This window comes from Lissotriton vulgaris, chromosome 11, assembly GCF_964263255.1.
Source record: "Lissotriton vulgaris chromosome 11, aLisVul1.2, whole genome shotgun sequence".
In the NCBI taxonomy this organism is placed as follows: domain Eukaryota; kingdom Metazoa; phylum Chordata; class Amphibia; order Caudata; family Salamandridae; genus Lissotriton; species Lissotriton vulgaris.
Window position 1 is genome coordinate 279,239,195 of NC_141699.1, and position 19,064 is coordinate 279,258,258.

The 19,064-nt window shown below is 45.7% G+C and overlaps 1 protein-coding gene across 2 annotated transcripts in view; it reads right to left on the reverse strand.

Moving 5' to 3' along the window:
- The window catches only part of DDX54 (DEAD-box helicase 54), a 194,491-nt gene that overhangs the window by 77,257 nt on the left and 98,170 nt on the right, over positions 1-19,064 (reverse strand). For both annotated transcript variants that reach the window (XM_086943245.1, XM_086943244.1), the window contains exons 4-7: positions 3,865-4,053; positions 2,939-2,988; positions 2,558-2,599; positions 1,535-1,630 (exon numbers count right to left, since the gene is read on the reverse strand). In XM_086943245.1, coding sequence (XP_086799371.1) covers positions 1,535-1,630; positions 2,558-2,599; positions 2,939-2,988; positions 3,865-4,053 — 377 coding nt within the window. The remainder of the gene's footprint in view (positions 1-1,534; positions 1,631-2,557; positions 2,600-2,938; positions 2,989-3,864; positions 4,054-19,064) is intronic.

Below are 19,064 nucleotides of genomic sequence, written 5' to 3' on the forward strand. Positions count from 1 at the left end.
CGATCTGCGTGGGGCCCTTCTGCTCGCTGCTCAGCACGTTGTCTGGTCACTAGCCGCTGGCTTGTGCCCTTCTGTGACGACATCCGACAATCAACACTGCTGGTCTGGTTGCTCCAGACTGGCCCTTGCTTCCATCTTTGCGAGAAGCACCCCGGGCCCTCCTGGTCCACTCAAGACGCCATCTTAGGCCCACCACGTGGCCCTGAGATCTGCCAAGGCTTGTTGCCCCATCCTGGGCCCAGCGACGCCGACAGCATCATCCTTCGTGGGACAGCTCGCACCTCCACCGTGGTCGCCGACAACGCCTCCTGGTCCGTGAGACTGCAGAGCCTAGCGTCGCCCACTCACCTGGTCGAGGTGACGGCCAACCTGTGCCTTCCTGGTACCCTCTGACTACTGGCTAGTAGTACGAACTTGGTCCCCTCTGCTTTCAGGTATCATCAAACTCTGATCCGGGCTTGGATCTCTACGAACTATTCATCACTGGTCGCCGGCCAGCAACTCCTTTTCTTCCGGCTCCTGGCTCGTCAGCGAAGACCCCGACGCCTGTAAGACTTGTGCAGCCGCAGCCCTCGTGGCTAGGTAACTCGGCATTTCGGTGCCTGCATAGCCTCTTTACTCTAGGGTCCCGAGTCCCTCGCTTTCGACTTGCCTTATCGGGTCCGCCCGAGACCTTAAACTTTCCGTGTCCTCGGACACTTGTTTTAATTGTGCACTTGAAGTATTTTCCTAAGAGATTTGGTTTGTGCTTAGTACCCTGTCCTCATAAAGTGTACAGGGCTGTTGTGATTCTTAATAAATATACTGTTTATTTTCATAACACTTGTGTGGTGTCCTTTCACTTGGTGTTCAAGGGGTATGTGATGGTATAACAGCTGGCTTAACACGCCCTCTCGAGTCTTTAGCCTTAGACTGCTCGTATCCACGCTACTAGGATAGCTGGTCTATAGGTTGACTTACAACCAAACACCATAAGGGTCGTTGGAACGATACATAGCGGTCGCTAGAATAGCGAACGTTGCATATCGGGCCAACTTCTCACAGGGATGATGATTAAGGTCTGTGGTGGGTACAGTAAGAAGCAGGATCTGAGGCAGAGGAGGGAAAGAAGGGCGGAAGCGGGGATTATTAACATCATGGTGTTCGCTGATATTTGCCAAACTGGACAGCAGGATGATCAAACTGCCAATGGGCAACAATAAAGTTTGGTGCAAGGTCTGCAATTAGAAGACCGCATGAGCAGTGGCCAGCCTAATGAGGCCTAATTATGAAAAAGTAGGTGCTCATAGAGGACAGGCAAATTGCAGAATGTAATCTCTTTATGCTCGAATAAGTGGGAGAAGAGGAACTTATTTTTCCATCTGCATTTCCCATGCAGCAGTCTGCTTGGGATCTTCTGAGTGTGGGAGGCCTTGTGGCGACCCTTTCTTCAAGTGGGGAGTTTCAGTTTCCCCCTACCCATGGTCCAAACGAACCTCTCTGACCATCGGAAGGGAACCACTGAACTCCATCCAAAATATAATTCATTACTGACCTGTCAGCCTCATCAAAGACCACGTATTCCACACTGCGAAGTTTGAGGTTCATCTCTACTGCAACATGCATCAGACGTCCAGGTGTGGCAATTATTCTACAGGAAAAGAGGCATGGTTGATAAATGGGACTGAGACGACATACAAAATGTAGAAATATTGACAAGTCTGAATAAGCCACATAGATTGGTGACTACAAACTGACGGCAGTATACATGTCCAGTCACCATCCACAGCGACAAGTCCAACAACTGTCACTGATGGCATGAGTTGAAATCACAAAACAACAGTAGAGGAAGTGTAGAGGTGATGATAGAATCACCCTCCTTACTGAACTTTTTAAACAACAAGATTCTATCAATGTGCAATGGTGAATAATTTAGTGATGATAGTCTATCCACTCAGTGAGGAACTAGGCTCTCTCGAGATGTCAAGACAAGGGCACTATGTGCTTTTAAAATACCCCTCACGCACTACGAACCCCTTAGTGTCATGCTTCATCATGGGGGTCTTCACGTCTCTCTACGGGGCGGGGCGTGCTACGACCCGCAAGCTACATGGGAGCACTAGTTGATATGACGATAGGCTATGTGTGGTGCAATGTGGGTCATTGCAGGCAAACATACGGATGAGCATGTGACACACATACACACCACAAACAGAACCTTTTAGATTAGCAGTTCGAATACACTAGTTACGTTTAGTCAGTATTGTGGATAAAAGAAGCATACATTATCAGTTGTTTAGCTGCCCATGCACATTCAACCACCAGCAAATAAACCGAACCCGGTACATGAAGAGTCTTCCGCCACTTCATGGGGCAAGATAATTTTGCCCTAACCATGCTTAACCTTGCTTTTATGCAGATTAATTTAACAACTACCCTTGCTTTGATTAACCTTCCTCTCCTAGGAATTATGACTGTATACAAATACTCTTTTTTGCACAAATCATTGATTAGATCTCCTACTCGCCAAAAGAGGCACGCTCCACAGCTCTTTCCACAATCTAAACTTAAAACTTACATGTCTGGATTCTCATGCAGAGCAGCAAACTGGTCCTCCATTCTGTGAGGCAAAAAGAAGAAACATTTGTTCAAGCACAGCTAAGTGTGTAATAGTGTAATGAAGGGGAGCCCCAGGGATCATTTTACTTCAAGCATCCAGAGATACAAATAAAACTAAAAGGCATATTTTTAGATTGGCCAGAAGTGTTCTACTAGCACCACACTGGCACCAGGAATTAGTATGCACTTAAAAGCACACTCTTAATCCCATACTTGGACGCGTGGTCTGTATACACTGAAGTTGGGTGCTCCCACACTTTAGCACAGTGTCATTGCAGCTCGGCTGAATCTAAATAAGTGTTCAATATTAGCTGATGAAATACATTTTATAAGTCCATACCTGTCTCCTCCAAGAATCAGAGCAGTTTTGAGGCCTGTGAACTTTCCCAGCTGCAACATGAAAATGAGGAAAGAAGAGAAGCAACACATAAAGAAACAGGTTTTATTCTTAAATACTAAAAGCAATACATTAGGAGATCAGTTACCATCTGCTTGATCCTGAACACTGAAAGCTATAGGCAATTGTTGAGATGGGGGTAGGCGATCACTGTGCAAAAGCAGTGTTGTCTGAGGGAGAGTAATGTAATGGAGCAAGAGCTGTAGGGAATGGTACAGAAAATAAGGCTAAGGTTTTGATGCAGGGAATGGTGTAGGGATACTGGATGTGGATGCGGTGTAGGAAATGGAGAGCTGCAGCGAATGGTGTAAAAATTCTGCATTTGAAGGGCTCTGGGGAATTATCCAAGGAAATGGATTAGTGGGAGATGTAGGGAATAGTGCAATAACTCTGGATGGAGAGGTGAAGGTAATGATACAAGAATCCTGAAGAGGTAACTGTAGGTAACGGTGCAGGAGCCTTCACTATAGAGTAGTTGTAGGAAACAGTGCAAGAACATCGGACGTGGGTGAGAGAGGTTTGAAATAAATGAAGAACGCTCATTATAGGACATGTGCAGGGAGACTGCTTTACAGAAGCTGAAGGGAATGCTGTAGGCATGCTGGATGTTGGGGTGCTATACGGAGTGGTGCAGGAGTACAGAGTGCGGAAACCTGTCGCAAAAATAGTATTAAAGTTGTTTATTAAAAACTGCAGTGAATGGTGCAGAAACATTATGTACGTGGAATTCAAGGAAAGTTGCAGGACCACTATAGAAGCAGCATAAGCACACTATAGCTGAATGTGCCAGCTACAAGAAATGGTGCAATAGTGCTAGCTATGGTGAAGCAGAGGGGAAGCCGAGCAGAAGATCTACTTCCTAAAGTTACCTCCTTGGTGAATTTTAGAGTCTGTAAAGCCAGCTCGCGTGTTGGCGACAGGATGAGCGCTCTTGCTCCAGTCTGCGCACTACGAGCCTTTAACTTCTCAAACATGGGAATAAGAAAACACGCAGTCTTTCCACTGCCTGTTCGCGCCATCGCCACCACATCTTTTCCATCGAGGATCACTGGCACGGTCTAAAACACAGAATAAAGAAAAATGTCCAAGATATAAAAAGGATGTCTCCTGTAAAAGGCACTAAACACAGGGGCTACAATCATCAACATAACACCGATCAACCAGTCTTAGTAATCCCACAACATGAATTGCATCAATCACAGAATCTAAAACAGGCTGGCTCACACTATGGATCCAAAAGTATTGTGTACCAGTCACATAGTCAACTACAAGGGTCGCTACCAACTAGGATTGGTAGAGAATGTGTTCTAGTCAAACGTCCAAACACAAGTAGTTCTGTGCACCCCAACTGGTATACTGGGCATGTGCCAGTCATTTCACTAGATACAGGGATGCTACAGACTTGCTCGTAAATTATATGTTGTTTCAAATCAAAAGCTCGGACATGGAGTACTACAAACTGTTACTGGTACAAGGTTTAAGAGGATGTTGCCAGCCAAAGGATCAGAACAAGAAGAACATGTAACAGAGGATTAGATAGGTACATTAATCACCGGCATACTACATAGGTAGTAATATCAGACACAGCTCTGTGCCTGGTGCAGAATGCATTACAGCAGAAGGGTCACACTAGCAGTATCGTACTGACACAGAGGGCTTGTCCTAGCCACACCGGGCATGGTCCCACTGGCAATGATATGTGCAGAAAACTGTTCACCAAAATAAAGGCTCTGGTTTTCTTAGATTGATGCAATTTGGGATTTCAGGGCGTTATTCAAATGTCTGTTTTACTAGATACACTTAGTTTATTATTAAAATTGAGGGTTTCTTTGCACTGACACCGTAGAAATTTGAGTACGCAAGAATAAAAGCAGAAGTAAAATGCTCCAAAATGTCAAATAGAACGTACCTAAAACTGGAGCTTACAATGACACCTGTACCTTCCAATACAAGCTCGTGCTAGGGGGATGATCGTTTTATTGGGGGTGCTGGGAACATTGGCCATGATGGCAGTATATGGTGCGTGGAGCAATGTGGCTGGCAAGATGACTGATTTGCACTGGCATTTCTGTGGCTTACCTGGCACATATCTGAGCCTATTTTGTGCACCTTGTTCCCTTTTAAATATTTGTGGCTGACATGGAAGAATCACCCAGGACTGGTGAGCACATCAACAGTTTGAGCAAGGAAGAGGTAGAAATACAGCAAGAGAGTGTCAGACTTTCCTAGACTTTCCTCGCCAGAGCGGATGCAAAACCCTTAGAAAGAAATGGAGACAGAATGGATTGGGGGACTGCTGCCAACTACTGGCCGATAGTTCTGTTCAGGCTTGTTAAGATTAGTGTACTTTTAACCTAAAAACCAGCTTTCCCTTCTTCTCTTGCTCTCCTTTTCTTACCTTACTCTCCTTTTCTCCCTGGTCATCCTGACCATTTTATCAAATTTCAAACAGAAGTTCTAGTAGCTCAAACTTGGTGCCTTCATATCCACCTCCTTGAAGGATTGTGTATGTGTCCCCCTTCACCTGTATGACTTTAGAAATGTTCCTAGGTCTAAGTGCATCTTCACCTATGGCTTGCGGTGAAGGCGCTTTTCTGTGGTGTAAGATGACAGATTGTGTGGGGGCTTTTCTCACTGCATCACTTAGCGCCTTCCGCCCCATTTCTATCAGCCTCAGGGCATGTGTGTTGGCTGACGAAACAATTCATGGATGTCTATTCACCAAAATGTCAGTAGTGTACATCACACAATATTGGACCTGAATGTTATCACAGGAAGTGACACACAATCTTTTACCCTGAATCGTTTAAGGAACTGACCTTAGCGTGACATCACAAAAATTGACATAGTTGAAGCGCCATATCAGCTAATGATTAATATAACAACGTTAACACAGGCAAATGTCCATTTTATATAATGCCTATATTAAGATGCCAACACGATCTGTGAAAGTAGTGGGGTTTAATACTTGCCCTGAATTGTTGCAAGCAACTGAATCAAGTTAGCCAGTCTGTTTCTAGATGGCTGTCAGGGGGTGGGGGTAATTGTGGAGGGAAGGGTGGTGGAGTCGCTGGAGGGAGGAAAGGGGGAAGGCTGGAGGGATTTCGGGGGTATGGCTCGCCCCACCCACACCCTCAAGTCAAGTCAGAATTTATATAGCGCACTACATACCCAGAGGGTCTCAAGGCGCTTAGGGAGGGGAGGAGGATTACTTGTCAAATATCCACGTTTTAAGTTGCTTTCTGAATGCTAGGTGGTTCTGGGTGAGGCGAAGGTAAGTGGGGAGTGAGTTCCATGTTTTAGCAGCCAGGTATGAGAAGGATCTGCCTCCCATGGTGGTCTTGATGATGCGAGGTACAGTGGCGAGGGCTTGGCTGGAGGAGCGTAGTTGGCGGGAGGGGGTGTAGAAGGACAGACGTGAGTTGAGGCATTCTGGTCCGATGCCGTAGAGTGATTTGTGTGCGTGGGTTAGCAGTCGGAAAGTGATCCTCTTGTTGACGGGTAGCCAGTGGAGGTCTTTCAGGTGGCCAGAGATGTGTTCGTTGCGCGGGATGTCTAATATGATCCTGGCTGAGGCGTTTTGGATTCGTTGGAGTTTCTTCTGGAGTTCAGCGGTAGTACCTGCGTAGAGGGTGTTTCCGTAGTCCAGTCGGCTCGTGACCAGAGCATGGGTGACTGTTTTTCTGGTTTCGGTGGGGATCCAGCTAAATGTTTTTTTGAGCATGCGGAGAATGTTGAAGCAGGATGAGGATACGGCGCTGACTTGTCTGTTCATTGAGAGTGAGGAGTCTAGGATAACGCCTAGGTTCCGTGCGTGGTCTGTCGGGATGGGTGCTTTTCCAAGGGCTTCCGGCCACCAAGAGTCGTCCCATGCAGAGGGGGATGTACCTAAGATGAGGACTTCTGTTTTATCTGAGTTCAGTTTCAGACGGCTGTGTTTCATCCATTCCGCAACTTCTTTCATTCCTTCGTGTAGGTTAGTTTTGGCGGTGCTGGGGTCATTGGTGAGAGAAAGGATCAGTTGAGTGTCATCCGCGTAAGAGATGATGTTGAGGTTGTGTTGGCGGGCGATGGCCGCGAGGGGGCTCATGTAAACGTTGAAAAGGGTGGGGCTGAGTGAAGATCCTTGTGGTACGCCGCAGATGACTTCAGTGGCCTCTGATTTGAATGGAGGGAGGCGGACTTTCTGGGTTCTTCCGGATAGGAACGAGGTGATCCATTCCAGTGCTTTTCCTTGTATTCCGATGTTTCTGAGGCGTTGTAAGAGGGTGTTGTGGCAGACTGTGTCGAAGGCTGCAGAGAGATCGAGGAGGATGAGGGCGACTGTGTCTCCATTGTCCAGTAGAGTTCGAATGTCGTCTGTTGCTGCGATGAGGGCGGTTTCATTGCTGTGTTTTGCTCGGAAGCCAGACTGTGAGGAGTCGAGGGATTTGTTGGCTTCGAGGAAGGTGGCGAGCTGGTTGTTGACAGCTTTCTCGATTACTTTGGCCGGGAATGGAAGGAGCGAGATGGGGCGGTAATTTTTGAGTTCGGTGGGGTCCGCTGTGGGTTTTTTCAGTAGGGCGGTGAGTTCAGCGTGTTTCCAGCTTTCCGGGAAGGTGGCGGAGTTGAAGGAGCAGTTGATGACATCTCGGAGGTGCGGTGCTATGACGGAGTCTGCTTTGTTGAGGATGTGGTGAGGACATGGGTCTGTGGGGGATCCTGAGTGGATGGAGTTCATCAGGCGGATGGTGTCTTCAGTGGAGATTGGGTTCCATTCGTTGATGGTGTTCAAGGAGGTAGAATGTTCAGCATATGGTTGGGTGGGTTGGTCTCCGGGTTGGTTGTCGAAGCTGTTGTGGATGTCAGCAATTTTGTTGTGGAAGAATGAGGCTAGGGAGTCGCATAGGGCTTGAGAGGGGGTGATGTCGTTGGAGTTGGCTGAGGGGTTGGTGAATTCCTTGACGATGTTGAAAAGTTCCTTGCTGTTGTGGGCGTTGTTGTCAAGTCGATCCTTGAATGCTGTTTTCTTGGCCTTTCGGATTAGTTGGTGGTGTGTGCGGGTGGCGTTTTTGAAGGCGTCCTTGGTGCTGGTGGTTGGGTCTTTTTTCCAGGCCTTCTCAAGGGAGCGGCAGAGTTTCTTGGACTTTTTGAGATCATCGTTGAACCATGAGGCCTTCTTGCTGCCAGGTTTAGGTTGTCTAATAGAACTCATCAAATATTCAAGTTCTTGAATGGAGTGCTGATGAAAAGTGCCCTTTTTGGATGGTCAACCCCCTGCCCCCACTTTCCTTCCCCTTTTGCTGCTAAATGCTGTGGTAATTGATCTGAAAGTGTGTAGGGCCCTACTAACCAGACCCCATCACCAGTGTTCTTTTCCTTAAACTGTAAATGTGAACTGGTGTACCAACTGGCAAAGTACTTTTACACCCCTGCAAGGTCCTAGTATATGGTATCAGAGGTACCCAGGGCATGGATATAAAAGGGGCACCAGGGCTGCAGCACTTATTGCGCCACCCTGAGTGACCAGAGTGAAACCAAAAATTGCCGGCCTGCAATATCAGCCCTGCACGAGCAGCTTGCCTGCTCAAGTTCACCCTGCACACACCATGTATGACAAGGTCACCTCACTGCATTTAATATAAGTCAGTCATCCCTAAGGTAGACCTCCTACAGCCCAAGAGGCAGGATGCATTATGTTATATGTGTGGGAATATACGTGCAAGCTAAGTTGCTCTGTGGTAGCATTCTAAATGTAATTCTACTGCAAGTGACTGGCACTCCATAGGATAACATGGGCTGGACATTGGGCATCCTCAGATATCCAGCTCCCTTATGGAACGGTCAATTTCCTTCATGTTTGGTGCCAAACCCTGTGCTTTTTAACCCCTGACACGATGGTGGTGTCGAGGTCTAACCAACATGCACCTAAGTGAAACTTTAGACAGTGCCCACCATGTTAAACCAGTGTTCTCGTGCCTTTGCTGGCTTTTTCAAGGGTTTGCCGCCAAGACATAGATTTGACCTCATACTAGGAAGTGTGTGCCACTCCCAGAGGTCAGAAACAGGAGGGCTAGTGAATGAAACAATCATTGCAGTGAGCCACAAAGGCTTCACCATCACTTCTGGCGAAAGGAACATGTCCCCCACTCGAGGACAAAGTCTCCCACTACCCCAGGAACTGTTTTAAGCGGACAGGCTGGAAAATTAGCTATTTAAGAGGTGTACACTTCCACAAGGCTGACCACACCTCTAGGGTGCTGCAGCTGAAGTGTACAGCCATGGATGGTTTTGGCCATCTTGAATTTAGTCCAAAATGGTAGGTTTGAATAGCCTAGTGACGTACAACCACCGGATGTGGTAACTACCCGGGTGGATTAGACGCAGGACTAGATGCCCATTGGCTACTAGTCCTCACACCCTCTAACATCCCCTATATCTAGGATTAAAGGGGCACCCTAGACACCGCAACCTCAGATATGATGTGATACCAAGAACAGACCCATTTCCACGACAAGGCAGGACTCCACAACGAGAGGCGCTAAACTCTGCACCTGTGGCAGCCACTCTGCACCAGCTGGATTTCGACTTGACCAAGACAAGACAGCGCTACCAAAAGGAAGGTGAACTGCTTTGCAAACTCCAGACTTCACAAGAACTTACATGGTCTAGAGGAACTACTCCCTTGCAGTTGGCAGGTGCACAAACTGCTAAATCTACAGTAATGTCCACCGAGAGGTCTCTCAAAAGTCAGTGGGCAGGTGGCTTCTGGGAACTGTAGTTGCGACCATCAGCAAGGCTTTGCTTTCTACAACGTTACCCTGGTCCTCTGGGAGAAGATTTCCTTAAAGCAGTGCTTGCAGGTACCAAGGCTTGTTGGTGGTCAGTCTAACTACTACCTGCTTTATTCGAAGCTTCAAGAGAAGGGTTCCACCTGCATGAGCTACCAACCACTCCTGTGGCTCCATCGTATATATTCTGCATTTGTTTTTACCCTCTCTTAGCACGCCTGCCAGCATCAGTTGCCGCGGATCCTGTTCAGCACCACGGATAGCCAGAAGCACCTCTGCACCAAGGACTGAAGGACTGGGTTCTTTAAGACCCAGCGGTGCCAGGGCACAACACCTGAAACCTTCGTGGGTAACCTGCTCCGGCGTACGAATGACAGAGACACGGGACACTTCCTTCGGCGTCAAAGATTCAAGGTTTATTTACTGCAGGGAACACAGAAGTCACGACAAGTACAACACGTGCAACTTGGGGAGACTGCTTCAAATTGGTTCTGTGGATCGCTCCTTTTATACAGTTTTTACCCATAGGACAACATGGTACACAAAAGTTTACAACCCGGTTCCCACCATTATCCCCCAGAGGGGTCGCTTTGGTCACTTTGATACACATAAGGTCCGGAACATAAGTGCGGAAACATTTGGCGGTTCCCAACTGTAAAAACCCATCTTCCCAACATTAGCGCATTCCAATCGGCAGTAAAACAGATCGAAATAGGAACAAAGACAGGTGCAGAGGAAGACGGAGACAGTGGGGAGATCGGAAAGGGTGTAAAAGGGGAGGTATCGGGAAACACGAGATACAGGCATCAAAGGGACGTGCCTAATGAGATGCACGGCTGAGACAATAAACCGGCACGGCAAGATGAGCCTCGAGCGGGGCCATCTGCCTTACAGTATCATCCCCCTCGTCATAAAGACACTTACAAAGGACATGTGTCTTCCGCAAATATCTTGGGAGTCCCAGGGTCGCGAAGCGGACATCGTCCGTTCGCTGGCTACTTGAGGGCAAGAGACAAAATGGATGCCGTATCTAAGATGGAACCCGTGGGTACAGACGAAAAACCCACATAACAAACGAACGGTTTAAGTTAGCACAGCGAAACTGCGCACACTTACTAAACTCGTCATTTGCGGTTCATAGATACCAGACTCGACCATATTCGTGCGAGTCGAAAACACCACTTACAATTGTCACGGAACCTCAGGACCTCTGAGCCAGGTAGTTCCGATCTGCCTGGAGACTCCTGGTCCCAGGCCAACTCGTGTCATGAGTTCAAAAGGGTTTTGCTCAATTCACACAGCCAGTACCTTTCTGCTAAGGTAGCCATTTAAAGACCGCAAGCCTGATTGACAACGCCATTTGACAGCTAAAGTACACCTCTGCACCCTGCTCCCCTGAGCCATTTAAAATTGTGCTAGCTGTTGTGAACTGGTCTAGGGACTCACAAGACATTAACCTTAACTCACTAAGTAACTGATTGCACATATGTGTTTTTCCCATTGACCGGCAACCTTAATGCTTTACACTGCCAAGTACGATTTATTTAATGCTTAAAAATTGCTAACTCCGGTTATCCTTTATGTATCGACTTCATTTTGGTGTCTAAAAATATATAAAGATCAGCTCTATATTTATGAATTGGTGTCTGATTTCACTCGAGTTGTGTCAATTACTTATTGTCCACGTTGAGGATGTGAAATGCTTAACACATGTTCCTATAAGTAGCCTGTCTGCTCTTTGCCACTCTACCAGGACTGAGAGAAGGTGTACAATAGAGTACCCGGGGTCCATCTTTGTGTATAGTATTACATGGTGAGGCACCTCTGTCATATCACATAATACTTCACCTTGCATCAAGTGCCACTCCAATAAAACCTGATGCTCACCAGCAGTTGACCTCATTTTTTTCAAAATGCTCTATGGACCTCCACATACTTTTTTCTGAATATCTTTTATTAATTTTCTCTTTTTCAATTTAAACATACAAATGTATATGAATTACACACATTAAAGACAGTGCTGTTGTGATCCTGTGTGCATGAGTTCAGAAATTTCATCATGAAATCACAGCAATATATACAGCTAGAGCATGTGCATTCGTGCTCTTGTATGAACTATTGTGTTCTTCCTTTACACACGTATATCGTTATTTCTAATGGCATAGCAGTATTTGCAGATCATGAGCGCATCGCATTATCAATTGCTGACAATCTTCAGACATGCCTATTTACTTACAAATACTCTTTACAAACATGATACTTAGCGAAACTCCACGTTCAATATCATATAATCAGTATACGTGCATACCTTCAAATATGATAGACATTATCATTTTAATACGAAACGACAACTTTTAAGGAAAAGAATTATCAATTATGAGATCAATGATGAAGCATTGTGAGAGGTGCCATCTAAAAAAAGCTATGGCTAAGTAACATTTGTAATTGTTGGTATGAGCTGTGGTTCATGTTCTGTGCATGGCAGAATAGAAGTCAGGGCGTCGTGTGACATAGTTTGTTGTTATGGAATGTTTCTGAGGCATGCAGATTCATGTCCTATCCCTACAAATGCTACAGATTACATCAATACGTGTCGTATAATTAACTCACTGGGCGTTGTTTCCATCATTGTCCCATGCCTGCTGCGCAGAAGGTGTATGTGGTACAGCATTAGGATGCATAAGTGCTTTAAGGATGTCATCCCAGGATTGCGCTATGAGATACTTACGCAGCTCCGCTATTTCTTCCCTGTGGAGGATGGTGCTTTCTGCCTGTGCCCAAACCTCTAAGGATTTTTTCCAGCTAATCGATGAAGGGGGGTCTATGGGTTTCTATTGTTTGGTGATCAGTCTTTTTGCAGGTATCCGGCCCAAATTGCGGAATCTGGAGCTCACCCTGTTATCCTTGGTGTGAACATAAAACCCTAGTATGCATACCTCCCCCATATTGGGCATCTGGGTGTTGGTGCATGTTGCAAGTGTCTCTGTAATCGTGTACCAGTATGTCAGGAGTAAGGGACAGCACACTTCATATGTAGGAAGTCAGCGCCATTAAGTCGGCACCAGGGACATCTGGAGGTATTGATATTGAAGTATTGATTTATTTTATCCAGTGAGAGATACGCCCTGTGTAATATATATGTTTGTAGAACTTTAAACCTTGAGCTACACGGTGTATATGTAGCACTGGCCAGTACACGTTCCCATTCTTTATGAGTCCAGGGTCGGCCTCGGTCTTCAGCCCAGCGTGCAGGAAGACTCTGTGCTGGTTGTAATACGTGTGTGAGCAAAGCTTGCACTAACCAGTGAATCATGTGCGATCCCTCCCTCATAACATGCAGATATTGCATCAGCAGGTATGCTGGTGGTTCAGTTTTCAAATCTCTCCATGCTAGCGTCAGGGTCCGCATTATAGCTGCAAGTAGGAGGAATTGTCCCGCTGGTATGCCACTGTCTGCCGCCAAAACTTCAAAGGATGAAAGAGTACCTTCTACATACAGGTCTCCCTTCGTTTCTACTCCTGCCTCACGCCAGGTTGTCAGCGCTAGGTCGGTCACGATGTCTCTGCCCCTGGGTGTTCCGATGAGCGGCAATGCTGGGCATAGGGGACCATTCCCTTGGTAAGTTGTAGGCTTCTCCGGTAACATCTATGGGTCAGTTCAATATGTACTTTAGTCGGGCGGAGGAATCTTGCCAGAGGATGGAATAGACCACATATTTGGGTCTGTGGCCACGGAGGCGATATAGCTGCTGTGTCCGCCAGGCTCCTGCCACTCATCCATTTTGTAACCCATTGTAACTGGGCGGTTAGGTAATATAATTCCATGTTTGGAACTGCCAATCCACCCTGTTCTGGTGGCGCATATAGTTTGTATAGTGCTATTCTGGGCCGTCCCTTGTTCCAGATCAGGCCGCGGATCAAGCCCTCCAGTTCTCGAAACATTCTGACTGGAACATATACTGGAAGATTCGCAAAATAATACAACAATCTCGGTAATATTATCATTTTGACTAACGTGATGCGACTCATTACATTCATTGGGAGGGTTTTCCAGAACTGTATCTGTGCCTTGACTGAAGAGACTTCTTGGGTGGGTGGGTTTCTCTTGGTTTGGCCAAGTCTGATTTTATTGCTCAAGAACCATTGTTTGGAGTACATTGACTGAAGAGACAGCTCGCACTATGTTACCATCCAATATATTCATTGGGGTCCTATATATGTAAATGCCTAAGTATCTGAATGTGGTTGGATACTAGGTGAGTGCAGTCCCGTGAAAGGTAATATTTGCTTCTGTCACATCAATGTTAAAAGAGTAGACACCCGATTTAGACCAGTTTACCCTGAGTCCCGACATTATTTCAAATATCCGAAAGAGTTCAGATATGTCAGGTGGGATGTTATGCAGGTCTTTTACATATAAAAGCAGGTCATCTGCATATAGGGAAACCGCATGTAGCCCGCTCGCTAGGGGAATGCCCTAGTATGTGCCACTTTCTCGAAGCAGGCCTGACAACGGCTCCATGGCAAGGCAAAAGAGCAGTGGGGACAGTGGGCACCCCTGTCTGGTCCCTCGCCCGACACGTATGTAGGCTGCCCGGTTTTAGGTTTAAACCTATATTAACTGATAAAACCCCACCCGAAGGGAAATAGCCCTCACCAGTGAAAACATATAAACACTGAAAAAACCCCTGCACAACAAAAACTAAATGCCCTTCTAAGAAAGGAAAAGGAGAGTGAAAGTCATTTTTATTTCTTCCTGAATGGGCCAATACAATGTAACTTTGTTATATAAGGTAGCAGTAAAAAAGACTGGGCCAACATTATTCTGCTTGAGTTTTGTTGTTTAGGGAGGTCAATAAAAATTGTTTCTTCATCCTTTTTCCAGTTATGTGGTCTTTGGTCTAAAGATACAGGGGTTAGAAGCTGGTTTTAGGCGTTGTTTATTTATTTTATAAACTGTAGAGAATCAGGAAATATCTAAATCATTTGATTTTTTGGCTACGTTTGAGTCTTTCACTGATAGGAAAAATGTAGGTTTCATAAAAATCTTTCCCAATATGTACCATCACACTTACCCACAGAGAATGGGTAAAAATCCTTAATACATCAGCCCCCTTTTCTAGTGAGTCAGTATTGATAGTAGGTGAATAGCCAAACACCCCAGGCTTTAAACATTCAATGCAAGTTATAGTGACAGGTATATGTGAAAAGAGTACAGTCACAAAGCATCTGGGATACTGGTGAAAACCTGACACCAGACTTTTGGAAAACATGGAATGCAGTGTCACTTGGAATGCTGCTGCAAAAAGTTCTTACCAAGTACAACAAAGATTGGAGTGAAATTGTTTGTATTTGCAGTGATTCAGCTACGTATATGAAAAAGTTGTGTGATGACCTGTCAAAATCGATACCTGAGCTGTAGTGCTTCCCTGTAAGAGATCCTTGCCACTTGTTAGATGCAATCTGAAAGCATCTTTACAATCTTCAAAGTTAATGAAGAATGCTATTGACTTTTTAGTCCACTCTGGTGCACTGTTTTGTTATGCGCGGGAACTAAAACACAAATATTTCTCATTTTGTGCTTTGTGTGGCATCAAAGAAAGAGTCATCTCAACTGTGTCACTAAGCCAGTGGTTCTCAGTCCTAGAGGGCGTGAATGCTATATTATCCATGTGGCAACCGTTTACAGAACTTTTGCTGAGTGATGATGCAAACTGCAAGAATGTGAAAATCTTTGGTCACATATTGATGGTGATTTGAAAAAAGTACACTACTGCATTCTTAGATTTTTACAGGAAAGCATGACTGCTGTAGCGGACATAATAAAAAATCTAGAGTCTGAAAACACCTTTTCTGCCAAGTGTTCAGCATAATTCATGTAAATGTGAAACATCTCCTTGAGAGTAAGCTGGATGATACTTTTAGTGACTGACACTGCAACATGTTCGAGTGCTTTTCACAGATAAAAGTTTACATGAGAAGGAAAGAGTGAGCATGCATGACCAAAGACTCACTGAAGAAGTATTGTATGGTGTACTACGATAAGTTTTATATGTAAAACTGCATTTGGACCTCATATACACTGTACGTACATTGTCTATATACCATGCAATATCAGTGCAGACAGCAAGCAATAATAAAAGCAAAAAGTTCCATAAACACCGGAAAAACACGGTTTCTGTTTTAATGGCGCGAAAATGTGTAACCACCGATAACCACTGTTTTTTTAAGGTATTGAAAACACTGAAGAAACCCAATCAGAATTTACCAAAAATAGAAACTGAAAACAGGAAAGCCTACACATATGGCCTCAGAGACGAGCTTACCCGTGCGAGCCCGCACCGTAGGAAGCTGATATAATAACTGCACCATTTGCAAATATCCTTCTCCTAGCTCGTATTTGCGAAACACTGCTGCAAGATAGGGCCATTTCAGTTTTTCGAAGGCTTTTTCCAGCTCCAGCACTAGAAAGCCAGAGCGTGGCTATCTTTCCAAGGCATATTTCTGAATCCTGAAAAGCCTGCGTATATTTAGAGAGGTGCTCCTAGTTGGGACAAATCCATTTTGATCTTGATTTTGATTTTACCAATGGGGCTATAAGTCTGGCTAAAATGGAAGCAAATATTTTGTAATCAGTGTTCAGCAGTGCCAGCGGGCGATAGGAGCTAGGATCTTTGCCTGGTTTTAAGAGGGAGATCAGCAGTGCCTCATTTTGCGTGGATGTGAGCGCTGAGTCTTCTATTGCTGCTTTGTATACCCGTAACAGCTCTGGTACTAGAATGTCCGAGTTTGCTTTATAAAATTCTACCGGCAACCCGTCTGGACCCGGAGATTTACCATTCGAGAGGGAGAAAATATTTTCTCCGATTTCCTCCGGCAGATTAGGTCCATCGAATTCCTCCTGTTGGCTCGGCGCTAGTTGCGGTAGTGTAAGGCCAGCAAGAAAGGCATGTATGTCTGTGTTTGTAGTTCGCAAATATATAGACGTCACGGACGCAGTCACGACATCCTGCCATATCAGCCACGACAACAGTTTACCTGGTTTGACCCCCATATGATGTGTCCACGCTGAGTGTGCAGCATAATTTAAATGGCGAAGTCGCTCTAGCAGTTGGGAATGTTCCTCTCCATCCCGCACGAACAATGCTGTGGAGCCTCTCAGTGCCTCGCCCTCTCCCTGAAGCAGTTTATTTTCTAGCTGTGTTAGTTCAACCTCCAGCCACCTTCACATATCCGCCTGCGGCCACACAAGCGCTCGCCTCTTATGACTGCCTTAAATGCACCCCACTCTACTTGTGGTGTTGTGGCTGTATCTACATTATCTTCGAAGTAATGTGTGATGTTAGCAGCTAATAGGTTGCAGAATGGGGCATCTAGGAGGACATCAGGTTGCAACCACCAGGTGGGAATCGGCGGCCTGGTGCGTTCCCAGTCTATGTCAAGCACGTGCGGATTATGATCCGAGAGCGTCCTGCCTAGATAGTAGACCGCGAAGACATGTGGAATTAACTCCTCCAAGAGCATGTATCAGTCTAATCGCACATGTAACACTTGAGCAACTGATGTCTCCATATGTCCCTTAAGTGCCACTGTGTTGCCCAGCTGGTCAGCGACTTCATAGCATTATGTGGGCGTGTACCCGGAAGGGGCAGAAAGGAGCAGTCTAGAGAGACGTCCAGTACACTATTGTAATCTCCCCCCCAAAACCATGGGAATATCATGCCATAGCGCCAGTCCGCGTGATAAATTGTCTAGGAAGGAAGCTTGTTCTGTGTTGTGGGCATAAAGCGATGCAACGACAATCTGCTTGCCATCGAGCATGCCTCCAACTTCTACATTCCCGCCCTCCATGTCCACCAACGAATCTGTAATTTTAAATGAAACCCCTGGCCGGACCCATATGAGTGCACCATACATCAAAAGTTACCTCCATTGGGCCAGAGTCAGCATTTTGTCCTGGGTACCCCATATGCCAATGGTGCCCCCTATGTTACAAATTGCATATAATATGCCAGTGCTAGACTTTTGTCATTCAGGTCTCATGTTTCATTGGTGACCCAGGTGTCAAAAATTGCCTCTAGTACGCAAGGCAAGCATTTTGTCATGGTGGTCTCCATCCCATATGCCAAGGATGGCCCCTATATACCAATAATTACTTCTAACCTGCTAGTGCCAGCATTTCGCCACTGGCACCCTAGTCTACACATTTTCTCAAGTAAACTAGCAGTGTTCCATGGGTGCCCCTTAAAACGAATGACTCCTATCAGGCCAGTACTGGTATGTATTCTCACGATGCCACGAATAGCCTCCCATATGCCAGTGCCAGTATTCTTTCACATATGTGCGTGGCATGCTAAGAACTGGCTCTATTGACGTATCACTGGTATTTTGCCATTGGGGCCTCTATATTTCAAGAATGACCTTTAGTATGCCTGGGCAAATAGCAGACTCACAAACACAACACCACATTCTCACCCATGCTCAATTACATTCTATTCACTCACTCACACGCACTAATTCATTCTTACTCATCCACACTCACTTATTTATACTTCCTGACACTCAATGTCTCATTCATTCACATTGTTTGCACTCTTGCTGTCATTCTAACTTACTCTCATTTATTCTCATTCACTTAGACTCATTCATTCATACTCACTCTCATTAACCCTACGCTCATTCACTTGTACTTTTACTCACACCCATTCCCACTGTTCTACTCTATCACACGCATTCTCATACACTCTCTAACACTGCCTCCATCTTACTCACTCTCGCTCACCCACGTTCACTCACTTGCAGTTACTCAATGTCACTCACTAATTCTCACTTGCGACCGGTCACTTGCTCTCACTCATTCACTTTCACTCATACACACATGCTCACAAAGACACTTACCCATACACAAGTTTATCTCTCCCAAGCATGTCCTTATCCAGAAGCATGAGCACAATATACAATTTAAAGCATTTTTTTCTTACTTCAGCTGTCAAGAGAGGTCCTGTCTCAACTTCCGGTGCTCTATAATTATTATTACACCAACAGTGAATAATAGACTATTATTCTCTATCTGTATAATTAAAATAATTGACAGTAAACAGGGAGGGGGGCACTATGAGGGAGAGCATCCCTGTGTTACTGGCACAGATTTTGAAATCTCTCAAGTCAGAGGTTGCACAGACAGTGCCAGAGGTTGCAAGGGATAGGTGACCCCTAAACGATATTCATGGTAACGGCTCTCACTTAGCAGGGATAGTGTGTGTGTCAGTCATGTAGAACCAAATGCAGCCAGTGATCAT